The following is a 21,446-nucleotide window of genomic DNA, read 5'->3' on the forward strand; positions in this document are numbered from 1 at the left end:
TTTTGTTTTGGTCATGAGATGATAATCATACATGACATGCTTTTAAATGCCGAATTACTGGGTTTGAAACCCTCAAGGCCTTAAATAGTGGGTGCGTTCGTTTAGCTTCCCTGGGTCGACCCCGGTGTGTGGCGGATTTCTTTTCCAGGACGAACGTGGGTAATTATCTGCACACGTTCGTCCTAGGAAAAAAAACCGCCACACACCGGGGTCGACCCGGGGAAGCTAATCGAACGCACCCAATGTGTCACTGCGTGGCGGATTAGAGCGCTGTTTAAAACCCCTTTAAAAAATATGACGGAGCTCGAGTTAGAACATTACTTGTTGTGTAATTTACCTCCTAAGGTTAACAAGCCATGTATGTACAAAATGCAAACTCTTTCTATTTTTGATTTTGAAAGAAAAACAATGATGTGACAAATTGATGCTTCAGTGCTATGTAAAATGTTACGAAATCGTGGTTCAATTTGGGCACAGGACACTAAAAAACATTTATCAGTGTGTAAAGATTTCCACTCTGCTTTAAATTAAAGGTAATTGGTCGGTTTTTACAACTTTGTCACTTATCATTGGCAAAAATACACTTTTGGCAAAAGTATAACTACAAATCAGTACTTTCTGTGCAACTTTCAGCCAATTAGTGTATAGGCCTACTCATTGAGCAAAAGAAAACACCGTAAACTTAAGAGGGTACTTTACTTCATACTCCCCACCATGGAGCTGAGATGGTTTAAGGGGTGATTTAAGGCCAAGTGACCAGGGGTAATAATGTGAAGCGCCTTGAGACGCCCTCTGGGTGTAAAAAGCGCTCTATAAAAACTGGATATTATTATTATCATCAAGTGAGCTTTCCGACGGAAATAGATTTACACTTATTTCAAAGTTCAATACCAAAGTGTTACCTTTTTTAACAACAAGTCAAGAGAATATTAATTTTGGTGTTTACCCTTACACCGATGTGTGTTAGCACTGTATACTCAGTACTTTCCAGAGTACTGTGAAAAAATATCACAGGCATGTTACTCGGGTGGGATTCGAACCCACGACCCTTGCAATTATAGAGCAGTGTCTTACCAACTAGACTACCGAGGATGCCCGGTTGCTAGAGGCAGTTCGAACCCTATGTTTTGGCAGCGGGTACCGCAACGATATAATATATAAAATTTGCAAATTGAACATCTCTAGAGACAAGAGAAGTTGTAAACTTTCAGGTTCGTTGAGGAAATAATCAAGTTTTAAGCATAATATTGGTTTGAAAAAAAGGGTAGTTAGTCTGAGAATATTTGCAAGAACTAAAAACATTGTGATTTGAAATTAAATTTGAAGTCATGGATACTTTTGAATTTTTCGATTTGCTTAAATTTAGTTTAGCGGTGTATGCTCGGTGTGTTTATGGGTATGTTTTGCTCAAGTATTCATCAAAGTTATTTGATTTAAACTACCAAACAGAGAGTTTTAAGCAAGCAGTCATTCATTTGACTAGAGTGAGAACGTATGACTATTTCAGTAGAAAATGTCTCACAAATATTTTAGAGTTTATTCTGGTGTTTGATACTACAAAACAAAACGTGTTCTCTTATATTTTTGAAATAATTCTAATAACTTTATTTTTACTTTTTCAGCACCAATTTACAATTATTAAATTTACTGAGAGGAATCGTATTTAGCAAGATTGTTAATTTTTTCACACAAATGTAAATGGACATTGATCATTCGATGTTCTAATGTGGTTTTCCTGATTCAATGCGGTTTTGAGAGAAAATAACGGAATGTTTAAGCACAAAGTTTAGAAGACTAAATTTATAGTTATTCTAAATTATTTAAAGACACTGGACACTATTGGCAATCGTCATCGATTAGTCTTCTCACTTGGTGTATCTCAACATTTGCATAAAATAACAGACCTGTCAAAATTTGAGCTCAGTCGGTCGTCAAAGTTGCTAGACAATAATGAAAGAAAATAAAACCTTGTCACACAAAGTTGTGTGCGTTCAGGTGCTTGCGATACCTCAAACTCTAAAGCTGAGGTCTCGAAATCAAAATTTCGTGTAAAGTTACTTCTTTCTCGTAAACTATCTTTCTTCAGAGGGAGCCGTTTCTCACAATGTTTTATACTACCAACAGCTCCGCATTACTTGTTACCAAGTAACGTTTTATACTTATTTTGAGTAGTTACCAATAGTGTCCACTGCCTTTAAATCTAGTGAATGTTGTTGTCAATTAAGTGCTTACAAAAGAATATCATTCAGATTTTAAAAGACACATTGTAAGTGGTTTCACGTAGGTGGACTCACAGGGAAAAGATACTTGTTTAGTTCACTTTCTAGATTTGGATCAACACTTTTTGAAATATGCTAAGTAATGTAGATGATAAATTTATAGTCGAATAGTGATGTATTGATACAACATTTAGAAATGTGTTCTCAATGTATGCATTAATATTTAACAAAAAAACTTGGAAAGAGGAGTAGTGCTGCTGTTTTAGTTTAAGATCCTAAAACAAAAACAGATTTAGGTAAGACATTACTGAGTTGGTACGTTTTTCATATATAAAGTAAGCTAATAAAATATTTAAATAGTTGTACTTTTGTTAAAAACAAATTAAATTACTCAGGTGGGATCAGTGCTTCATTTTTTTTGTTTTATTCTGACGGTTTTTTTTTTTTTTTTTTTTTTTTTTCTCTTAAGATACCCGGAGCCTTGAAGTGCTACTAAAAAAAAAATATTAAAAAAAGTTTGTGTTTTGATTTTGAAAAGTTTTATTTTTACTGACCACAATTTACTGTTTTTGAATATTGAATAATTATTTAATCTGGAATTCAGAAAATTGTATCTTTTAGACATAATATTTAACTTCATATTGTATTGTGTTACCTATATATTACGGATGAGGAATATGACATTGGTGTTTGGGTAATTATTTAAACACGTAAAGGTTTTATACGCAAAAACAAACATTTATTAATGTGATAGGAGGTACAATTTTTCTTCTTCTTTTTTGCCTTAAATAAATTAGTTTTGTAATAGTTTCACGAAGTCATGTTATCAGACAGTGGAATGAATGTTCATGCAAGATGGAAACGAAGAAGCTTTGAAGTATTGTAATTCTTGCATCAGTGTTTTGGAAACCTGCATTTTTAATGACCTACTGACATTATTAGTATTCTCAAGTATCAATCAAAAGATAATCATTTAATTTCAAGCTTCTGGATGCTGGTCAAATTTATTATCATCAAAAGTTTACAAAATGCAATATATGAATATATTTTGTCAAAGTTTTGTTGTTATTGTATTGTACTGGAATTGATCTTCAACCACTGTAGTGTTATTGAACAAACTACTTAAATCACTTTAAATTGCTTCTCTGTCTCCAGATGTACAAAATGTGAATCTGGTGATATGACTGGTGGACTTTTTGCTGTTTGCAATCAGTCAGGGGATTGTTTATGAATGGCAAACAAATCAGTGACAGTTATAATTTCATAGATTGATGTTCATAGCTTTTATACATAAAAAGTCACATCTTCTGTACTTTCAGTCGCAAGTCTTCAACCCCAATTAAAAGCAGTTCAATTTCATAAAAAAACATAGTTCACCACAATCAATGGAAAGTAACTCAACACCAAGTAGTTCTATACAATTACAGGAACATTATAGATTTAAGTGAAGATCACAGATTGGCTGACAAGTTGGTTCATAATGGAATACATTTATCAATTCAAATTACTTGAACCATATTATCGGCTTTCTACAGATTTTATTAGTTTAAGAGTTTGCTCTTATAAACAAAGTCAATTTTGTGTATAGCTTTGCTCGAACAAAGACATAAAGCAAAAGTAATCCAAAGACTTTGTGCTGATTTGAAAAATTTGACTTGATGCGTGACACATACAAATTTGCATTTGATATAAAGACCAATTGAAGTTTAATTAATATTACTACACCTCATACACATTCATGTCCGAGAGTCGAGTTCTCATTGGTCCGTTCATCACCACGTGGCAGGTGTTAATTTTGCTAACTATCGAGCGCGCACGTGAGTATCCACGCAATTGGTAAACGCGCAAGACAAGTAATAGTTCTTCGGGAGCTATTCTACTTGTCATGCGCACTACCATTGCGCGACGTCATCCCCGGGCGCTATTGATCGTGGCACCGTTTTGTATACACGCACGAACAGCGCACTCTAGGCGACATCCAACACATGATCAAACTTATCATGTGCATTTTGTTTCAAAGTCATCATTTTCGCTGTTGATCAAAACTCATGTTCCGGTAACAGAATATGTATGAAGTATAGTAAAACAAATATAACATGGTTTGAGGATGACTAGTCGATATTAGCTGCCCGAGGTATTGACAGTTGACAAACTAGTTCCCGAGGCGAAGCCGAGGGAACTAGTTTGTTAACTTCCAGTACTTTATTTGTATTTCCAATACTATATTTGTATATTATTGACTGGTTACAATGTTAACCTTTCTACTGTTAGACCATTCAGTAAAACCCAGTGTGGTTTCTGACTGATATTAAAACCGATGCCAGCCTACAGTTATGACACATTGTGTAACTAAATTATATACACATTCATTATTTCGCTCAGCGGTGTTACTGTACAATAGCTCTGTTGTTGAATAAATTCCAACTGGAAAATAGCACTAAGAGTAGGAGGGTTAAATACATTTCAACACCTAAATAATGATTGTTTGTTAATACTGAAATAAACCACGTACATGAAGTACTGAAATGTGATCAAGTTTTGTCGAATGTAGTCTTGTTTTGTGTGTATTGCAAACGGCTCGGGTCTTAAAATGTCCTGTCTCAGTACCAATGTTGGTATTAAAAAAACTACTCAAGCCGTTTCAAGAATTATATGTATTCTTTATGAAGGGGCCAGACATTGTACCAGCTTAGGCTTATTTTCTGACCTCCCCCACTATTATGTTCCAATGATTATTTTTCCATTGTATTATTGTGTACAGCCTAATGTTTAGTAACATAAACCTGAAACATGAAACAAACACATACATTCTGGCGTGAAACAGTCATATCCCTATGTAATCCCTCTGCTGCCACTACCCAGGTTCTTGATCGTAAACTTGTGTGTGATCGTTGGCTTCAAGGCAGTTGGCAATTTCATTACTTTTGGCACACAAACTGACAACGTAGGGTAACCGCAAAGTTAGGTCTCGGATGGGAAGTAGAACCGTTGTTCCCATGCGTTGTGTAACGCATTATAAGAACCCAGTGCGCTATTCGAAAAGAAAAGGGGTTAGCCCCGGTGTTCCTGGCTGTGTTTGCTGTATGCGCCGTAGCACCTTGTAAACCCTTTTAAGGTGCTAAATAATTGGGTATTCGAATTCATCACTGCAATAACCTATCCTTCTGAAAGTTTGTATAATACTCAGCGCATTGAGTACCTTGTTTGGTAGATACGTGCGCTATATAAGACTTCGACCGGTCCTTTTATGACAAAACGGTCCAACCAAATAAAATACATTAATTCTATCATAACGAATTACGTGACCCAGATGGCCGATCGATCTCGAACTTCTACAGGTTGGTCAAATTATGTATATGGTGGATTACATAAAGTGCTTACAATGCCAGCAACTGTTTTGTTAGCAAAAAACAATTCTGTAATGTCCCTTTAATGCTCCAATTTAATTCTATGGTAAAAAATTATAGTTAATACTTTATTTTGATTAAATTGCTCAAATCAAACCCTTGGCTAGTGCAACAATAAATGTACTCTCATTATAGATTTTCCAATTGATTAACCCCTACCAAATGTTTGTGGGAGTAGGTGCGCCGCTAATGGTGGGTTCCTGAATCCGTAATACCAGTTTAAATAGTTTGATACAGACTGTGTCACTCTAACTGCCATTGTAGCTTTATATCAGCCCGTTAACAACTCTCTGAAATATGAACCCACCCCAAATGTTAGCATACCTCTCAATTCTTAAAAAAATAGTTTTTCCATTTATAAGTTAAAAGTGTTCGTTTTCATATTTGCTTCAAAATACTGCACATTACTATAACAGCATCTGAGTAAAAGTTAAATGTAAAACACAAGGACTATTATTACTCCTGAATAAATGTGTCTTGATACAGCCTGAAAGACAGTAGACACTATTTGTAACTGTCAAAGACTAGTCTTCACACTTTTGAGCTCAATCGGTCGTCGAAGTTGCGAGATAATAATGAAACAAAACTAGAGATTGAGAGTTTGTGAACAAAATCAAGGTGTTCGGTTTCCGGGAGTTAAAGCCTGGTTTAAAAAACAAATATTACACCTTGGTTTGTTTTCAACATTTGTAATAAATTAGTCAAATTGCAAAAACTGTCAAAACAACATGATTACTCTAGTAAAAAATATCTAAATATGTGTTAAGTTTCAAGTTCATACAAGTTTTGGAAAGGCGCTTTTGTTAGCGGACAAGTGACGTTCAGAAGAAGAAGAAGAAGAAGAAGAAGAAGAAGAAGAAGAAGAAGAAGAAGAAGAAGAAGAAGAAGAAGAAGAAGAAGAAGAAGAAGAAGAACACCTAATACAAAAACACGAACAAAAACTGCCTTTAAGACGCTGTATGTACAATCTATGTAAGTAGATGGCTCACACCCGATCAAATGAAGCTAACAAAGCGTGTGTGCAAAACAGGTGTAGACTTGTCTTCGGTTTCTCCGAAGTAAATTCTGGACTGGATAATACAAAATTAATATTCACTTTAAACACCCACCACCCCCCCCCCCTCCCCAAAGAAAAACAAACAAACACAAAAGTCCAGAACAATTAAATAAGTATTGCTAAGAAAGAAACAATTTAAAGCCGAGTTTTGATTTACATATGATTTAACTCAATGCGTCTGCGTATAATTATGCATTCAAATATGTCTTAAAGCATATGGAATAATGTTGCTCATGCAAGTATATCATATCCACTATTATAAATTTTAAATCACCTCAAAAATATGATCATCGTCCCCTTTTGGCGTCACTGTACGAAAGTCCCCATAAGCATATCGCCCTCAATTGTCTTGTATGTGTTTAACACAATCACTCAAATCAACTTTAAAGTTGTTTAGCTGTGATTGTGCACGGCATTTCCATGCAGTTTCATTGTTTAAAGTCACCTGGAAATATATATTTTTTTCTCTCAAACATAAGATCGAGTGTATATATGCTTACGAACAATAAAACATTTGCTCTAGTAATTGTTTGTCACGATTTATATATTTAAAAAATGTATAGAGTTTTTTGGGGGGGCTGACTCCGCCTACCCATTTTGTGACGTCAATCGAGGCAGACTTTGCCTGCCATGCGTATAGTAAACACACGTGCAAAGTGCATGTACGGTCCAGGTCGTGAGTTTGTACGTTTCAATGAGTGTTTTTCTGCATTCAGCAGCAATACACATGGTCGGCATTGACTAAAAAATTGAAACGTACAAACTTACGACTTGGACCGTGCATGTATACTTTGCAAGTGTGTTTACTCTACGCATTGCAGGCAAAGTCTGCCTCAATTGAGGCCACGAATAGCGCCCTCTCGGGTCGGTATCTACTCTTATATTTGTAAATAACATAAGAAATATTTTTGTTTTAACCTTAGTTTACTGTTTAATCACATTCCACTCTTTAAAACACATATATTAGTGACAAAAGCTTTATTTTGAAAAAAAACACCACTTCCAGGTGACTTTAATCTTATGTGTTCTTGATTAAACGAGAGTTCATTTAAAATTCGAAATTATGCCTAGGTCATATGTCATCATCGTAGTCTAACCTAATGTGATTTTGCTCAAATCATTTGAAACATTTTCTTTGTGTACTATAACTATGAACCGCCAAGCAACAATCGTCTCCGAATGGACAATCATTTCATTGTGATTTTGTCGGACTGTCACTCTGGATTGACTAAGATTCCTCCGTTGGTTGCATACACACGCGGTTTTATTCCTATCTGGAAACATGAATAACTGCAGCGCTGTGTGACAACAATAAGTCTATGAGTATAACACAGTTGTGACCTTAGTTTTCAGTATTGAGGCAAATTACTTTTCTATGAAAATTGTTCACATTGCTGATACTTGACATTTCAGCTTATCAATGCATACCAGAGACTAGCGTACACTGTTTTGCCTTAGCACAACCACTTCGGTTTTTCGGTAGGGGAAATGGACTGACTCCTCATGATTTAGAACAATTCCTTGGTAATCATTATTTTGTGTAAAATGGTCAACATAGAAATCTGTCATGGTTATTAAAGCAATTAAGCACATGACTTTAACTTATTGTAACCAACCAATCTTGTATATGCAAATGTATATACTTTTTAATCAATACACCTAATTATAAAAAAAAAACTTGTTATATGCATAGGCAATACTTGATAATGATATGAGCAATTTACGCAGCCAAACCGAGACTTTAATGCATGCAATGTGATCCCGTTTAACGGTGTACGTTCTCATAGATAGTTGACGATGAAGCTTCATCCAGGTACGACTTGACCACTTGATAGCACAGCTGGTACTGAGCCTGAAATAAAGAACCACAGAAAAACAAAATAACTCACTTAACATAAAAATGCATTTCATCAACAAATTTTGACGGTTAGATTATTCTCACGCCTTCCAGTAATTTCAAGGCAAACATTATGTGGTGAACGATGTTTGTTGTTGGCAATCCGTCGGGCTCTTTAGCACTTACCACTCTTGACCCAGTTTAATTAAGCACGACAACTTAAACTATCAGTTTGATTTCATATTGGGGAAGCCCACACAAATCATGTTTTTTTGTGCAGTGATTTTACAAATTGTCCTTCTTTGCAACAGCACCCTCTTTTTGTTTTCTCAAAAAAATACAGTCGAACAAAATTTGAGAGTTACTGACTTTTTTCAGCTAGGTCAAATGTTGTTGTTGTACTGTTTTATGCAGGACCGTAATATTTTGAATGTTCTTACCAATGTCTTGACCATTCCAGCTCGAGTTGAGCGGAGTTTCTTAACTGCCTGGAAGACGTCAATAACCCCATCCTGCTCTAGTCGATCTAAGAGGGTGACTAGGGTGCAGAATGTCCCACTGCAACCCTCTCCGTCACTGACAAAGAGAATAATTGTAATAGCAGGTAAACGAACAACTCTAAAACAAGTGTTTGGTTACTCAGCAACTGACAATACCTTGTAAAAACATGATTTAAGATTGAACTAAGACAAATGCGGAATTAGAACCAACGACCTCGGGTTTTAGTAACTGAGCTATCTAGCCATATGGATGTTTTTTTTTCCTGTTGTAAATATGTTTGTTCTGTGTGACATTCAGAAGCCATAGACCCTTGCTGTAGCCAGAGGTCACACCCAAATTAACGATACAATTTTAGTACATTTTTATTGGTTGAACCTTAATTAAAAATAATATGTACTTAATTTTTACTTAAAACTTTAAAATTACCCATTCCGTTTCCCTTTGGGTTTTTACGCGATTTGTGTTGCTACCCAAAAGGTTTTTTGGTTTTATCGTTCACATTTGCCACTAGCCAAACACTTAAAACCAATCTGGTGTTAAAGACAATGGACACTATTGGTAACTGTCAAAGACCAGTCTTCTCACCTGCTGTATCTCAACAAATGTATTTAGTAACAAAAAAAACCTTGTAAATTGGAGCTAAAATTGGTCGTGGAAGTTGCGAGACAAATATAAAAGAAAAACACCCTTGTCACACGAAGTTGTGTGCTTTCAGATGCTTGATTTCGAGACCTCAAAATCTTATTCTGAGGTCTCGAAATCACGTGGAAAACTCGTGGAAAACTACTTCTTTTTCAAAAACTATGTCACTGCAGAGAGAGCCGTTTCTCACAATGTTTTTATACTACCAACCTCTCCCCATTACTCGTTACAAAGTAAGGTTTCATGCTAATAACTATTTTGAGTGACTAGCTACCAATAGTGTCCACTACCTTTAAGCGAGACTTACATGCAGTGGACTGTGAGTGGTCCATCAGGATGCTCCTCCGTCCACGTGTTGACAGCCTCAATCAATTTAAGGAGACTAGACGGCGAGCTGGGGATGTCCTTCTTGTTGGGCCACTGCAGGAACTGGATATGCCATACAGTCTGCAACTCTTTCTGCTAATTAATGTTTTCAATTAGAATGAAACAAAGTAATTACACGAGGACTTTTGTGCAAGATTAGGTCTAAACAAATGTAGGCCTACTTAAAAATTTAATTAAGAAACCAGATGGAAAGCCACAGTTTTATATATTTTTTTCCAGCCAAGTGGGGGTTTTCATTTTAAATAGTTTAAATAAGAGTGGCTTCTTATAATATAGCACGCACATCTGTCACACTAGGTTTACATTTTAAAGTCATACAGTATTTTCCTGCAATGATGGGACTGGATTGTGATACGTATTCCTTTTACATAGCACAATGTAATGGTTAACAATGGCGCATTATGCTGCCAATATTTTCGATGTGTGTGTGGTAAAAATAAAAATAAATGAATGACTGACTGAATGAAAATGCACTGGGTTCTTTTACGTGCGTTCACACAACACTCGGAAAACGTATAAACAGAAGTTTACAAAAAAAATAGACAAACAACATTAACATAGCTACAATTGTTTGTTGCAACAAATACTGACATTTCTAAGTGGGTACGTGATGCCGAACCGTCGCACGACCATGTCCTCGTCGCGTTGATCCACACTCAGTAACTTGACAGTCAGTGGTCCGAAACTCATGCTGCCCTCCTCCGGCCAGTACTGTGGTATGGTCTGCTGATGAGTGGGGCAAACAAAAACAATAGATGAGTCATTTCTGTTTACTTATTTCATAAGTAAAAAACAACCTATATAATCCAATAATGACATTAACTTCCACCTGGTAACAAAATCTACTCACATTATTTTAAAGGCAGTGGACACTATTGGTAATTACTCAAAATAATTATAAGCATGAAACCTTACTTGGTAACGAGTAATGGGGAGAGGTTGATGGAATAAACCATTGTGAGAAACGGCTCCCTCTGAAGGGACGTAGTTTTATAGAAAGAAGTAATTTCCATAGATTTGACTTCGAAACCTCAAGATTTAGAATTTGATGTCTCGAAATCAAGCATCGGAAATCATACAACTTCGTGTGACAAGGGTGTTTTTACTTTCATTATTATCTCGCAATTTAAGTGTAAGTTTACAGTAATGATTTCCGGAATAATAAACTTTAGTTGAAAGTCCACTGTAAATTCATTGGTAATTGTCAAAGACTATCCCTCACAGTCGGTGTATCTCAACATATTTGCATAAAATAACAACCTGTGAACATTTGAGCTCAATCGGTCATCGAACTTGCGAGATAACAATGAAAGAAAAAACACCCTTGTCCCGAAGTTGTGTGAAATTAGATGGTTGATTTCGAGACCTCAAGTTCTAAATCTGGGGTCTCGAAATCAAATTCGTGGAAACTTACTTCTCTCTCGAAAAGTATGGCACTTCAGAGGAAGCCGTTTCTCACAATGTTTTATACCATCAAAGGTTTTATGCTAATAATTATTTTGAGTAATTACCAATAGTGTACACTGCCTTTTTAACAGTATAATATGCATTTCAAAGCTATTCAAAGATAAAATTGTTCCAGTTTGTTTCCAGAACAAGGTTATGGTATTGCAAAAAAAAACAATTCATAGTTAGTTATGTGTCATATTGTCAATGTAATGAAATCTTTTTGTGAAGTACTACTGTTCGAAATAAATTTAATTTAAAGAATACATTTATAAGAAAACTTTATGTTTGTTCACACACCGGGTCATTATCCATGGAGTTGAGCATAATAATACAGGAAGATTTGTAGTCAAACACCAGCCGCCAGATATCACCCATCGTGCTTGGTAGAGGAGCTTGTGTAGCCAGGTAGGAGTGCTTGCCTCTGGAACCCTGGATATACAAAGTAAAATCACACGTTCGATTGAACACAAACGGCATAGCACTCAGCAAAGTTCAAACTGATCAATAAATGACAATCTTTGATCTGCTCCAGCCAGTTGGCTGGATACCATCGATGTCAGTAACATATAATACTGGTATCCTCATACCTCTAAGAATGTATAGCATTGCATGTCAAACCACACTTTTGAATGAAAACAATCGGCATAGCATGCACTTAACAAATTACAAAGTGATCAATCAATGGAAATCCGCGGATTGCTCCAACAAGTTGGTTGGATACCATTTTGTAAATACAACTTACCTCTAAGAATGTAGCATTGATGTAGTTAGTACTACCTTCGTCACCTGTTGTCATCAGATATGGTCTGGTGCTGTCCCCTAGCAAGGTATCAGAGACTATTTTAGCTTATATTGTATCTTAATGACGGGTTGATTTGACCCTTTGTAAATTGTTTAACACTTTCTTTACCCAGCTTTATAATAATTTTCAAAGAAAATGCGATATGGAAAGCAAAGTTCAGAAGTTGTTTGATTAACTACTTCCATGCTTACTTGTTGTTACTTTGTCAAGAAGTCAGGGCATAATGTTTCGCGACTGGCCATGTATATGAATTATAGTCTAATCACAAATATGTTTTACTGCTCGATGATGTTTCTCAACAATTTGATTTACATAATGCGAGGTTGAAGTGTTTACCTCGGCTGCCTCGAATGTTAATTTAATGTCATACTATTTTAGGTGAACACGGTGACTATGTTGTGTGAAGCTTCACCTTTGAATCCAGGTGTAAACTACATTAAAGTTAAAAATGAATTTGCCTTTTTTTTTGACGGCTCCTGTTTCTTGGTTCACTATACTAACAGAAAACAAATTATTATATGAAAAAGTTATACTTGGAATGCAATCCTCAAATCTGTTCTTGTCTGCGTTGTCAGGCTGCCTCCCGCCGTAGCACTGGTCGTCACTCATTGATGCAGTGAAAGTATCTAACATCTGTTACGAAAGTAGTTTGGTTGATCATTAACATAAGTCATTACAACGACAAACAAGTGCAGATGGTAAAGAATAGGCACACGACTAGAAATTGTCTTTGATTATTGACCACGTTATGAAGGCAGAAACAAAATATGAACACACAAAGCTCACATTAGGTGCATTGTAAAGACTATTTGGTGCTCTCCAAGGAACTTTGAGTATACCTGGAATTGGTCTTCCATGCCGTTTGTTCCAGTTTTCTTATCACGCTTTTTCAGTTTAATAAGATCTTGTAGGAATCGATCCACTGAGATGGCGGTGTTCTCGGACAGACTGGACTCCAACAAAGCCTCGTAGATGAATTTGAACTGACCCTGTATAAATGAGAATTTGAATAATTCAATAATAACGTACTCTTTTAAGTCACTTTCAATGTTAAAAGAGCTCTTTACTCTGACTCCTAAGGATCACAAAACCAGGTCATGAAACCACCAAGACAACTCCCGCCAAGGGCGACTTGTCTTGTGTGTGCAGCGATTGTATTACAAGTCGAACAAAATTTGTATAACGAACTGAATAGGATTAGGATAATAATTAATTGCAACTCAATGGGGGTGTCAATCATTCTCCCAGCAGGACAGGGCTTGATCACTTATGGTGCTAACATTAATAAAGAAAATAATCAACATAATTAAACTCGTTTCCTCATCGGCAACTTTGAAAAGAAGTTCTGGTTAAACACGAATGAGGCACTGACCGCGTGAAAGAGAAGTTTATTTTTAATATAACTTTTGTTGCATGGTTGCTTGTCAGTAGTAAGTTCAATTAGTTTATGTTAACAGTTGCGTTAGGCAATAGCTATAATAGTGCCGGTGTGGCATGCAATTATGTCCTCTATGCAATACTATCCGAGGACATTACTGCATATGCACTAAATGTCCGCCGGACGGTTTGACATATCAATCGTGTCCGCCCGGACGCTGCTGCATAATGCAATTGTGTCCGCCCGGACACATTTGCATATGCAGTTGTGTCCGCCCCGTGCAAAACTGTCCTTGCAGTAAATTAAACACCCTTGGTCGGCGGAACACGTTGCCATTGTTTTACAAGCTAAGTGCATGTCATGAATGACATGGGAAATGTTCGGCCGTTGGTTATTTTATTCGCTGCAATCATAAAACACGTGAATATTCATGCTGCATACGTAGGTTCAGTGCATGCACGCTTGCTTATGCGCGCACAGTCATGTACATGTCCACCGGAGGGTTTTTGCATAGCCCCAGACACAGTATTGCATGGCGGACACAATTGCATCTGACACCGTTAACACCCTCCCGGTGCCGAACGTTACCTTGCTCAAGGACACAAGTGTCCTGAACGGGGTTCTCGTTGGATTTTGAATACATGATTAATCTAATCAAAAGCAATTATGTCAAAGCATTAAACTAAAGCACTCTAACTTTCATGGGGAGATGACTTGTGAAAATTCGTCAATTAATGAATTAATTAATTAATTACAATTATTAAAAGTTGTGCCCGTACCACAGTTTGAACCATCAGGTATCGCTTGTCCCTCATGTTACGCACAAAGCTGAGTACATCGACCTGTCCTTCTGCCTGAGCCTGTTCCATCATGGCATCCAATGCTATGTAGGTTCCAGTTCGGCCAACTCCGGCACTAGTTAAATCACAAAAAACAGTTTACAATAGTTGCTAAAACAGTAATTAATAGTAAAAGGAAAGGCAAATTGTTTTCTCTTACTTTGTTGATACGGCAGGGACGAAACAATATACCTTCATCATGGGAGGCCATCTTGGTTTCCTCAAATTCAAATCAATGTAACCAAACCGAGGTTGGGGGAAGATATAGTCTGGTTCCTTTTCTTACAATGAATGTTGACATTCATTACTGTTATTGAATAGAGAGAACATGACGAAGATGGTAGCATCATGATAAAGGTCTATATTTAGTGTGAGTATACCTGCAGTGCACGATAGTAGGACCATGCTGGGTTGTTTCTGAGGCGTGTACTCGTCCAATAAATTGTAGAAGGGATGAAGACTCAGGTGGTTTCATATCAGGCCACGTGATGTAATGATATTGCAGAATCTCACGGTATTCCCCCTCGGGCTCGCTGCTCTGTAAAGTGGAAATAAAGTACATTTTATTATACATAAAAAAATTCAACACGATTTAAGCAGCCTGTCGCTTAAAGAAAATGGGCACCTGTCCATTGGTAAATGTCAAAGACCAGTCTTCTCTCTTGGTAATCTCAACATATGCATAAAATAACAAACCTGTGAAAATTTGAGCTCGATTGATCGTCGGAGTTGCGAGATAACTATGAAAGAAGAAGTGTGCTTTCAGATGCTTGATTTCGAGACCTCAAATTCTAAACTTGAGGTCTCGAAATCAAATTCGTGGAAAATGTCTTCTTTCTCAAAAACTACATTACAGGAGAGGGAGCCGTTTCTAACAATGTTTTATACTATCAACCTCTCCCCATTACTCGCTACCAAGTGAGATTTTATGCTGATAATTATTTTGAGTAATTACCACTAGTGTCCACTGCTTTTAAACACCCCTATAAACAGTTAGGCCAAAATCATAGAGCTATGGTCGAAATACATTTTTTGAAAACGATGAAAAAAATACATAAATGATTAGAAAATTCGAACTCGTTTGATAGATAAATTCAGACGCGAGACGGTAGGTGTTTAAAACATGTTAACTTACCTTTGACAAGTGCAAAGTTCTCAAGACGAAGGTCTGACTAGTCTTTTCTTCAACATTTCTGACGAAAATTTCACCATAATTAGTGGAAGACTCTACGTCTGGCCAGTATTTCTCACATTTATCCTGCATTATATAAAACATATTAACATTAATACAGAAAAAGGAAGGGAAAAAAAAGTGAAATTTATGTTTTCTTTTCACTCATATTATCTATCCAAGCTTGTAATGACGCCAAACACTGCGACCTACGGCATGCCATTAAGATTGTCCATGAGCTTTGTGTAACCGCACAAACTTCTCAGAAGCACATCCTTTAACTCATAAACATTAGGACATCTACACGGTCATCAAGTAAGCTTGTGAATTGATTTCAGTTGTTTTGCTCTCAGTTTACCTGCAAACCAGTTTTTACAAATGACGAATGAAAACAACAAATGTTGTAACCTTTCCATTCTCCACGAGGTTTGTGAGCATGATGATCTTCCCCACACGTTCCTGCCAGACCATACGCCACATGTCGTTCACAGTCGTCTGAGTGGGACCTAATTAATGACCAAAAGAATGTTTTATAACTCATCAACATTTTATCTGCGAAGTTGAGTCCAAGGAGCACGTGTCAATTTAACCAACCGCCCCAAACCCGCGAGGTACCTGCCGGTTCTTGTTGTGGTTCAGGTTTTCACAACATAAACGACTCGCTGCGATGATTAATCCGCATGACCGATTTCTAACTCACTTGCTTTTAAATGAACTACTATCACAATGGGTCTGCAATTGGTAGTTTGCTCTAAGCAAAAAGGCACGATGTTTGGAATAAGGTTCTTTTATATAAAAACTAACAGTTTGTACTTCTAAAATCGATTGTATTTGACTCACCTTGGCATGCGATATATTTGGCATCGTACTTGTATCCCTGTAAAGATTTCAAAGTAAAAATCAGCTGAGTTCTCATCTAGAAATTAAGCACTATCATGATTATTAATCGTGGGAGTGTTAAAAATAAAATAAAAAATTCACACATACGTCAATGTAACATGCGTTAATGTAGTCGGAATGTGGATGTCCTTCAAGTGGCTCAAGCACAACACGTGAGTGGTCGTCTGAAGAAGAAAAAAATATATATGTAAAAAACAGTGACGTTTAAATGACTTGAGGAAAAGCCAAACAAAACAGTGGTTATTATTGTTAATTTTGCTTTACATGTCAATGAGACATTTTTACAAAGTTACCTACCGTTAGTCATTACTGCACATAAGAAGTGAATAACTTATTAATTGTAAACTTTGGCATCAAATTTTGCAATATGTGCAGTAAGTTGAAGCAGAGTGTCACTGGTGTCAGTGACACTGGCCTTCCAAAGCTACCACAATATTAGTCAATAATTTGTTTTGATAGGTCACCAGCAAACTCAAATTTAGTTGTTAAATTTGTAACAAAAAGTATAATCAATGTGACGTGAATTTATTTATTTTTTTTATTCAATACATGCTTTATATTTTATTTTTATTTGAATAAAATACAAGAAGGATCTATCAAACATACTAATCAAATATAGTATGGAAATATTGACTGCTATGAGGGGCACAGTTAAAATTATAGGCCCAAGGTGATGTCAAAACAATGACTATGCCCGAAGCGAAGCTGAGGGCATAGTCATGGTTTTGACATCACCGAGGGCCTATAATTTCAACTGTCCCCCAAATAATAAGCAGTCAATATTACTTTTATATACCAAACAATGTAGATTCTTCTAATCTGATTGGTTATCATGAACTGGGCCTTGATTTTGAAGTGAATACAAAAAAAAGTGTATGCCTCAGTGGAAAGTGATTGGGCTAGTGTTTAATAGGTTGGGTTGAACCAAGGCCTAAAGCTTGCTTTTTAACCAAAGACCTCTGGATTAAAACGTGTACTTACATGCAGAGATATTTTTGTATCTGTTCTTCTTCTTGTTCGCATCATCCAATGCGACCGTCTGGGGACGGTTGGGTGCAGGTGGGAGCGTCTTATAGAAACGAATAGTAACAGAACAAATTGTAATATTTTGAGGGAATTAATACGCATTTTTGTTCAAACTCATTCTTTCGGAGCGAATCTTAAAGCATTATATGGGAGACAAAAATGGGTTCTTACAGTCATTTAGGAAGTTTTTAAGAGTCAAACGGTCTTATAGTCGCTAGTTGTTTTGATCGAATTTCAATTTCAGTGTTCCTATTCAATAAAAACAAGTACATGTATATTTTTGGAGTGTGACGTCGTTTGGTGATTTTGGATGATAACAAATTTTGCAGTCTTGGGGCACTAAATTAAATACGATGGCTTTTAACATAAGACTTGCGCAACTTCCCCCACCTTCTTAGTGAATCTATCTAGTAGAAAATCGTTGCATAACAGAACTGAATTTCAACTTGGCGACCCCTTTTAAGAAGCGGAGAATGTTAGACACCGGTTAAATGTACCTCAAAATCTTGCTGAAATGCATTGATCTTTCCAGACTTTCTTGCTTTGATAAACCGTGCTAGATCAGTCATGGTCACGGCTCCCGTAGTTGATGAGCCAGATGCGCCCTTAACAGCACTCTTTGACTTGGGTCTGGACCTAATATTCGGCTTCTGCTTAATAGTCGGCTTGGTGGATGTTGACGGACCGGCACCGGACTGATCCTTAGTGGGTGATTTCGGTGCAGATGGGCCGGGGATACTGGCTGACTGTCCGGAGGAATGGTCGGTAGATGAACGGGACACTTTGTCAACGGCTGCATCACAGCCACGATTTGAAAGCTCAATGTCTGAAGAAGTAAAGTTACTCTTGGAGTTAAATTGCTGTTTTTGTTTTTGGTTTTTTTTGTTACGTTAAGTAACAAATTACACAACAAAGGTTTTCTAGTGTGTGACGACGTCGGTTAAAGTGGTTTGTAATACGTGTCTGAAAGTCAACAAAACAAGTTGCGGACTATATTTGTTCGATCATTCTCAAACTTTTCCAAGTTTTCTCTCTACACTCGTGATTAAGCCTTTTAGTGGGAGTAATTATCTTTAAAGATAAGTGTGGCAACATTTGTCTAGGCCCATATGCCACCTTAACTTTGCCTCGACAAAAATGAACTATTAATTAGTAAACTGTTGGAAACGTCATACCTTCATAGTCTGGTGGGTTTTGAGAAACTGCATTCACAACATTCTGCCCATCCACTGCCTTTCCTTCTTTCCACTGGCGTCTTCAAGAGAAAACAAGTATACAGCCAGTTAATTGAGCACACAATTGAAAAGTAATAAATTCGGTGGGACATCTTTGAGCTTGTTCAAAAGCATCGTGGAGGGTACTCATACACAATATGGCCTAAACTTCAAACTGTTTAAATATTAAATATAATTATACAATACAATACAACACAATAATCTTTAGTAGATCCCCAAAAGGGTAGTTATAATGCTCACATACAGTAAAAACATTGACACATTAAAAACATTACAAAACAGACAATGGCTATATACAATTACAAGAAAAACCACTAAAAAGCGATAAGAAAAATACCGGAGACTGGGCGATAAATTTATTATAACGTTTAAAATTTAGAAGAAAACTACTGGAGACTGGGCGATAATTTATAATTAACGTTTAAAATTGAGATTGTGGTATGTTATTGCACGAGGGATAAATGAGGATGGGTAGCGGTTTGTCGCAGAATATGGCACTCGCATACGACCAGACCTTGGGATCAACTGGCTGGCAAGCGCATCATGAAGCGGATGGTTAGCATTATTCAGTAGCATTGTTAGCTTGCCAGCCAGCAGATCCCCATATGCTGTGTCAACAAACGGCCGCGACTCCCCAATAATCCTTATAGTGCAACTAATAAGTATCATTTTGATTTTTGCCCTCACTTATAGGCAGTATTACGCAATAATCCGACTGGGGTGATACGGACCATCAGCACAAAGGGGGACAGTTTCCACCAACGTTACAGCAGGGTAAGAATAGTTATTACTTACTAGTAAAGCATTTTCCTTATACACTATTACTTTTGCCTGAAGACAACCAAAACAATTAAAACTTACATGAAAACAAGGGCGAGCAAAACAATGATCACTAACACCAGAAGAATTAGTATAACGGCAACAACCGATCCAGCAGCGTTAGGCTCCGAGTAGTCTCCATCCACTACGATATATAATATTAAGAGCATACAATGACATTTTAATAATTACGAAGAATAGCAGATGACTTGCTTATTGCACTTTCGTTCGGGTTTTACTGTATCTTTGTTATATAGGACATCTCTTTGTTACTCCTTATTGTGCTTGATATGGAGCAAGATGCATGGTGTCCCGCGCCCCTCTGTTGTGTCTTTAGTGTGTCCTTGGAATTTCATACACAAACTTTAGATGACTTTTAGGGGTGGTCTTAAAAGTGTTACCTTAATGTGTATTACAGTATGGAAACATGTGGGGTACCTCTTGCCCCTATAATGGCATACCAACATTTTTTTTTTTTCCCGGGTGCTAACAGTTTCTGATTTATATACGGTTTTTACGGATTCAACTTTACTCCTTGAATCCACTTTCGGAATGAACGATATCTTAAGAGTTACCTTCAAGGGGTATGATTAATTAACCCAAGTACAGTCACCAGTGGTTTCATAACCTTGTACTCTTATAACATTAAGATGATTGTGTAACGCACGAGATTCTTTAGGAAGGATGGTGCGTTGTTGGCGAAAATATGGGGGGAAAATGTTTGCAGCAACTGGCTCGGAGATCAACCTGATATTTAACTAAATTTAAATTTTATCAAACTCACCCTCAACTGTCAATGGGTCGTCATTCCAAACTACGCTTGCTCTCTATGGCAAAAGAAGAAGAAAACTAATATCAAATTTGCATCGGGGATAACTAAGGCAATAAAAACTTCAGTACTACATTGGTAATTGGTTTTGGTTGCAAAACACAATGCAAGTTAAGGTACATGCAATTATACTTAATGGTTCTTGTTTGGCTTCCTTTGATCGTATAATAACTTGCTTCGGCATACCTTTTCATTTATTCTGCTGACAGCACCGACGTAAATCTCGTACACAGCGCCCTCTTGCAGAGGTGGGTTCCAGTACCTGCCGTATGTTATGTTGTCACCAATGACAAACTTTCCTGGGAGTCTTCCAGGTAATTCAGCAGCAACGTAAGCAGAAGGATCCTCGCCATGGTGTCGAAATTCAGGCGCAGATCGTTTGGATATTTTGCCAGCAATGTTCTTCACACCAATCTGGTAAGAACTTCCAATTCGAAAGAAAGACATCTGAGCATGTAGAATATTTGAAATACTTATGACATATTGTAGGGTTCGATGTCAGCACATGGGTCCACGATTATGTGCCCATCGTGTTTAAGATGGTTCATTTTGCCATTTTAAACGATTTGTTTGTGCTATTTGAATCTTCAGGTAATTCAACCTCATTTAACGAGTATCATTTGAAATATTGTATCATCCACCATTGCCAATTACGAAAATGACACGGACAAGATTGAGTGACACCCCCTAAGTTACGTGTGTTGTGGTCCAGTCTAGGATATCATAGCATATGAGCCGGCTAGTGTGTACGAAACAACATGAATAGTGAAACAATGTCAGTTCTGACCATTGGCATACCTTTAAGTCACTGTATGGATAAGTACACATTCCCTGCAACAATGCAATATGTGGAGTTACCGGCATTAATGAGGATACCTTTAAACTTACCCCTCTCATGACATAACCATTTATAAGCAAATTACCTGGTATATTTAGAAGCATTGGTAC

The 21,446-nt window shown here is 36.9% G+C and overlaps 1 protein-coding gene and 1 non-coding gene across 3 annotated transcripts in view; both read right to left on the reverse strand.

The window, feature by feature from the left end:
* Positions 1 to 1,019: 1,019 nt before the first annotated feature.
* Positions 1,020 to 1,092, reverse strand: Trnay-aua (transfer RNA tyrosine (anticodon AUA)). The gene has a single exon. It is a non-coding gene; the product is annotated as a tRNA-Tyr (tRNA).
* Positions 1,093 to 8,305: 7,213 nt separating this feature from the next.
* LOC139942933 (receptor-type tyrosine-protein phosphatase F-like) overlaps positions 8,306 to 21,446 on the reverse strand; it is a 33,643-nt gene continuing 20,502 nt past the window's right edge. Inside the window, exons 21-41 of one of the 2 annotated variants that reach the window (XM_071939759.1) lie at positions 21,422 to 21,446; positions 20,685 to 20,922; positions 20,454 to 20,496; positions 19,712 to 19,814; positions 18,791 to 18,870; positions 18,113 to 18,441; positions 17,571 to 17,658; positions 16,677 to 16,753; positions 16,530 to 16,566; positions 16,098 to 16,195; positions 15,654 to 15,776; positions 14,899 to 15,056; positions 14,459 to 14,594; positions 13,141 to 13,290; positions 12,835 to 12,934; positions 12,242 to 12,318; positions 11,797 to 11,928; positions 10,642 to 10,773; positions 9,971 to 10,122; positions 8,961 to 9,096; positions 8,306 to 8,535 (exon numbers count right to left, since the gene is read on the reverse strand). The exon at positions 21,422 to 21,446 is cut by the window's right edge and continues 75 nt beyond it. In XM_071939759.1, the coding sequence (XP_071795860.1) occupies positions 8,449 to 8,535; positions 8,961 to 9,096; positions 9,971 to 10,122; positions 10,642 to 10,773; positions 11,797 to 11,928; positions 12,242 to 12,318; positions 12,835 to 12,934; positions 13,141 to 13,290; positions 14,459 to 14,594; positions 14,899 to 15,056; positions 15,654 to 15,776; positions 16,098 to 16,195; positions 16,530 to 16,566; positions 16,677 to 16,753; positions 17,571 to 17,658; positions 18,113 to 18,441; positions 18,791 to 18,870; positions 19,712 to 19,814; positions 20,454 to 20,496; positions 20,685 to 20,922; positions 21,422 to 21,446 (2,501 nt within the window). In that variant the 3' untranslated portion in view covers positions 8,306 to 8,448. Of the gene's footprint in view, positions 8,536 to 8,960; positions 9,097 to 9,970; positions 10,126 to 10,641; positions 10,774 to 11,796; positions 11,929 to 12,241; positions 12,319 to 12,834; positions 12,935 to 13,140; positions 13,291 to 14,458; positions 14,595 to 14,898; positions 15,057 to 15,653; positions 15,777 to 16,097; positions 16,196 to 16,529; positions 16,567 to 16,676; positions 16,754 to 17,570; positions 17,659 to 18,112; positions 18,442 to 18,790; positions 18,871 to 19,711; positions 19,815 to 20,453; positions 20,497 to 20,684; positions 20,923 to 21,421 lie in introns of both variants that reach the window. The other variant, XM_071939758.1, reaches the window with a different exon arrangement.

Source organism: Asterias amurensis, chromosome 10 (genome assembly GCF_032118995.1).
Source record: "Asterias amurensis chromosome 10, ASM3211899v1".
NCBI lineage: Eukaryota > Metazoa > Echinodermata > Asteroidea > Forcipulatida > Asteriidae > Asterias > Asterias amurensis.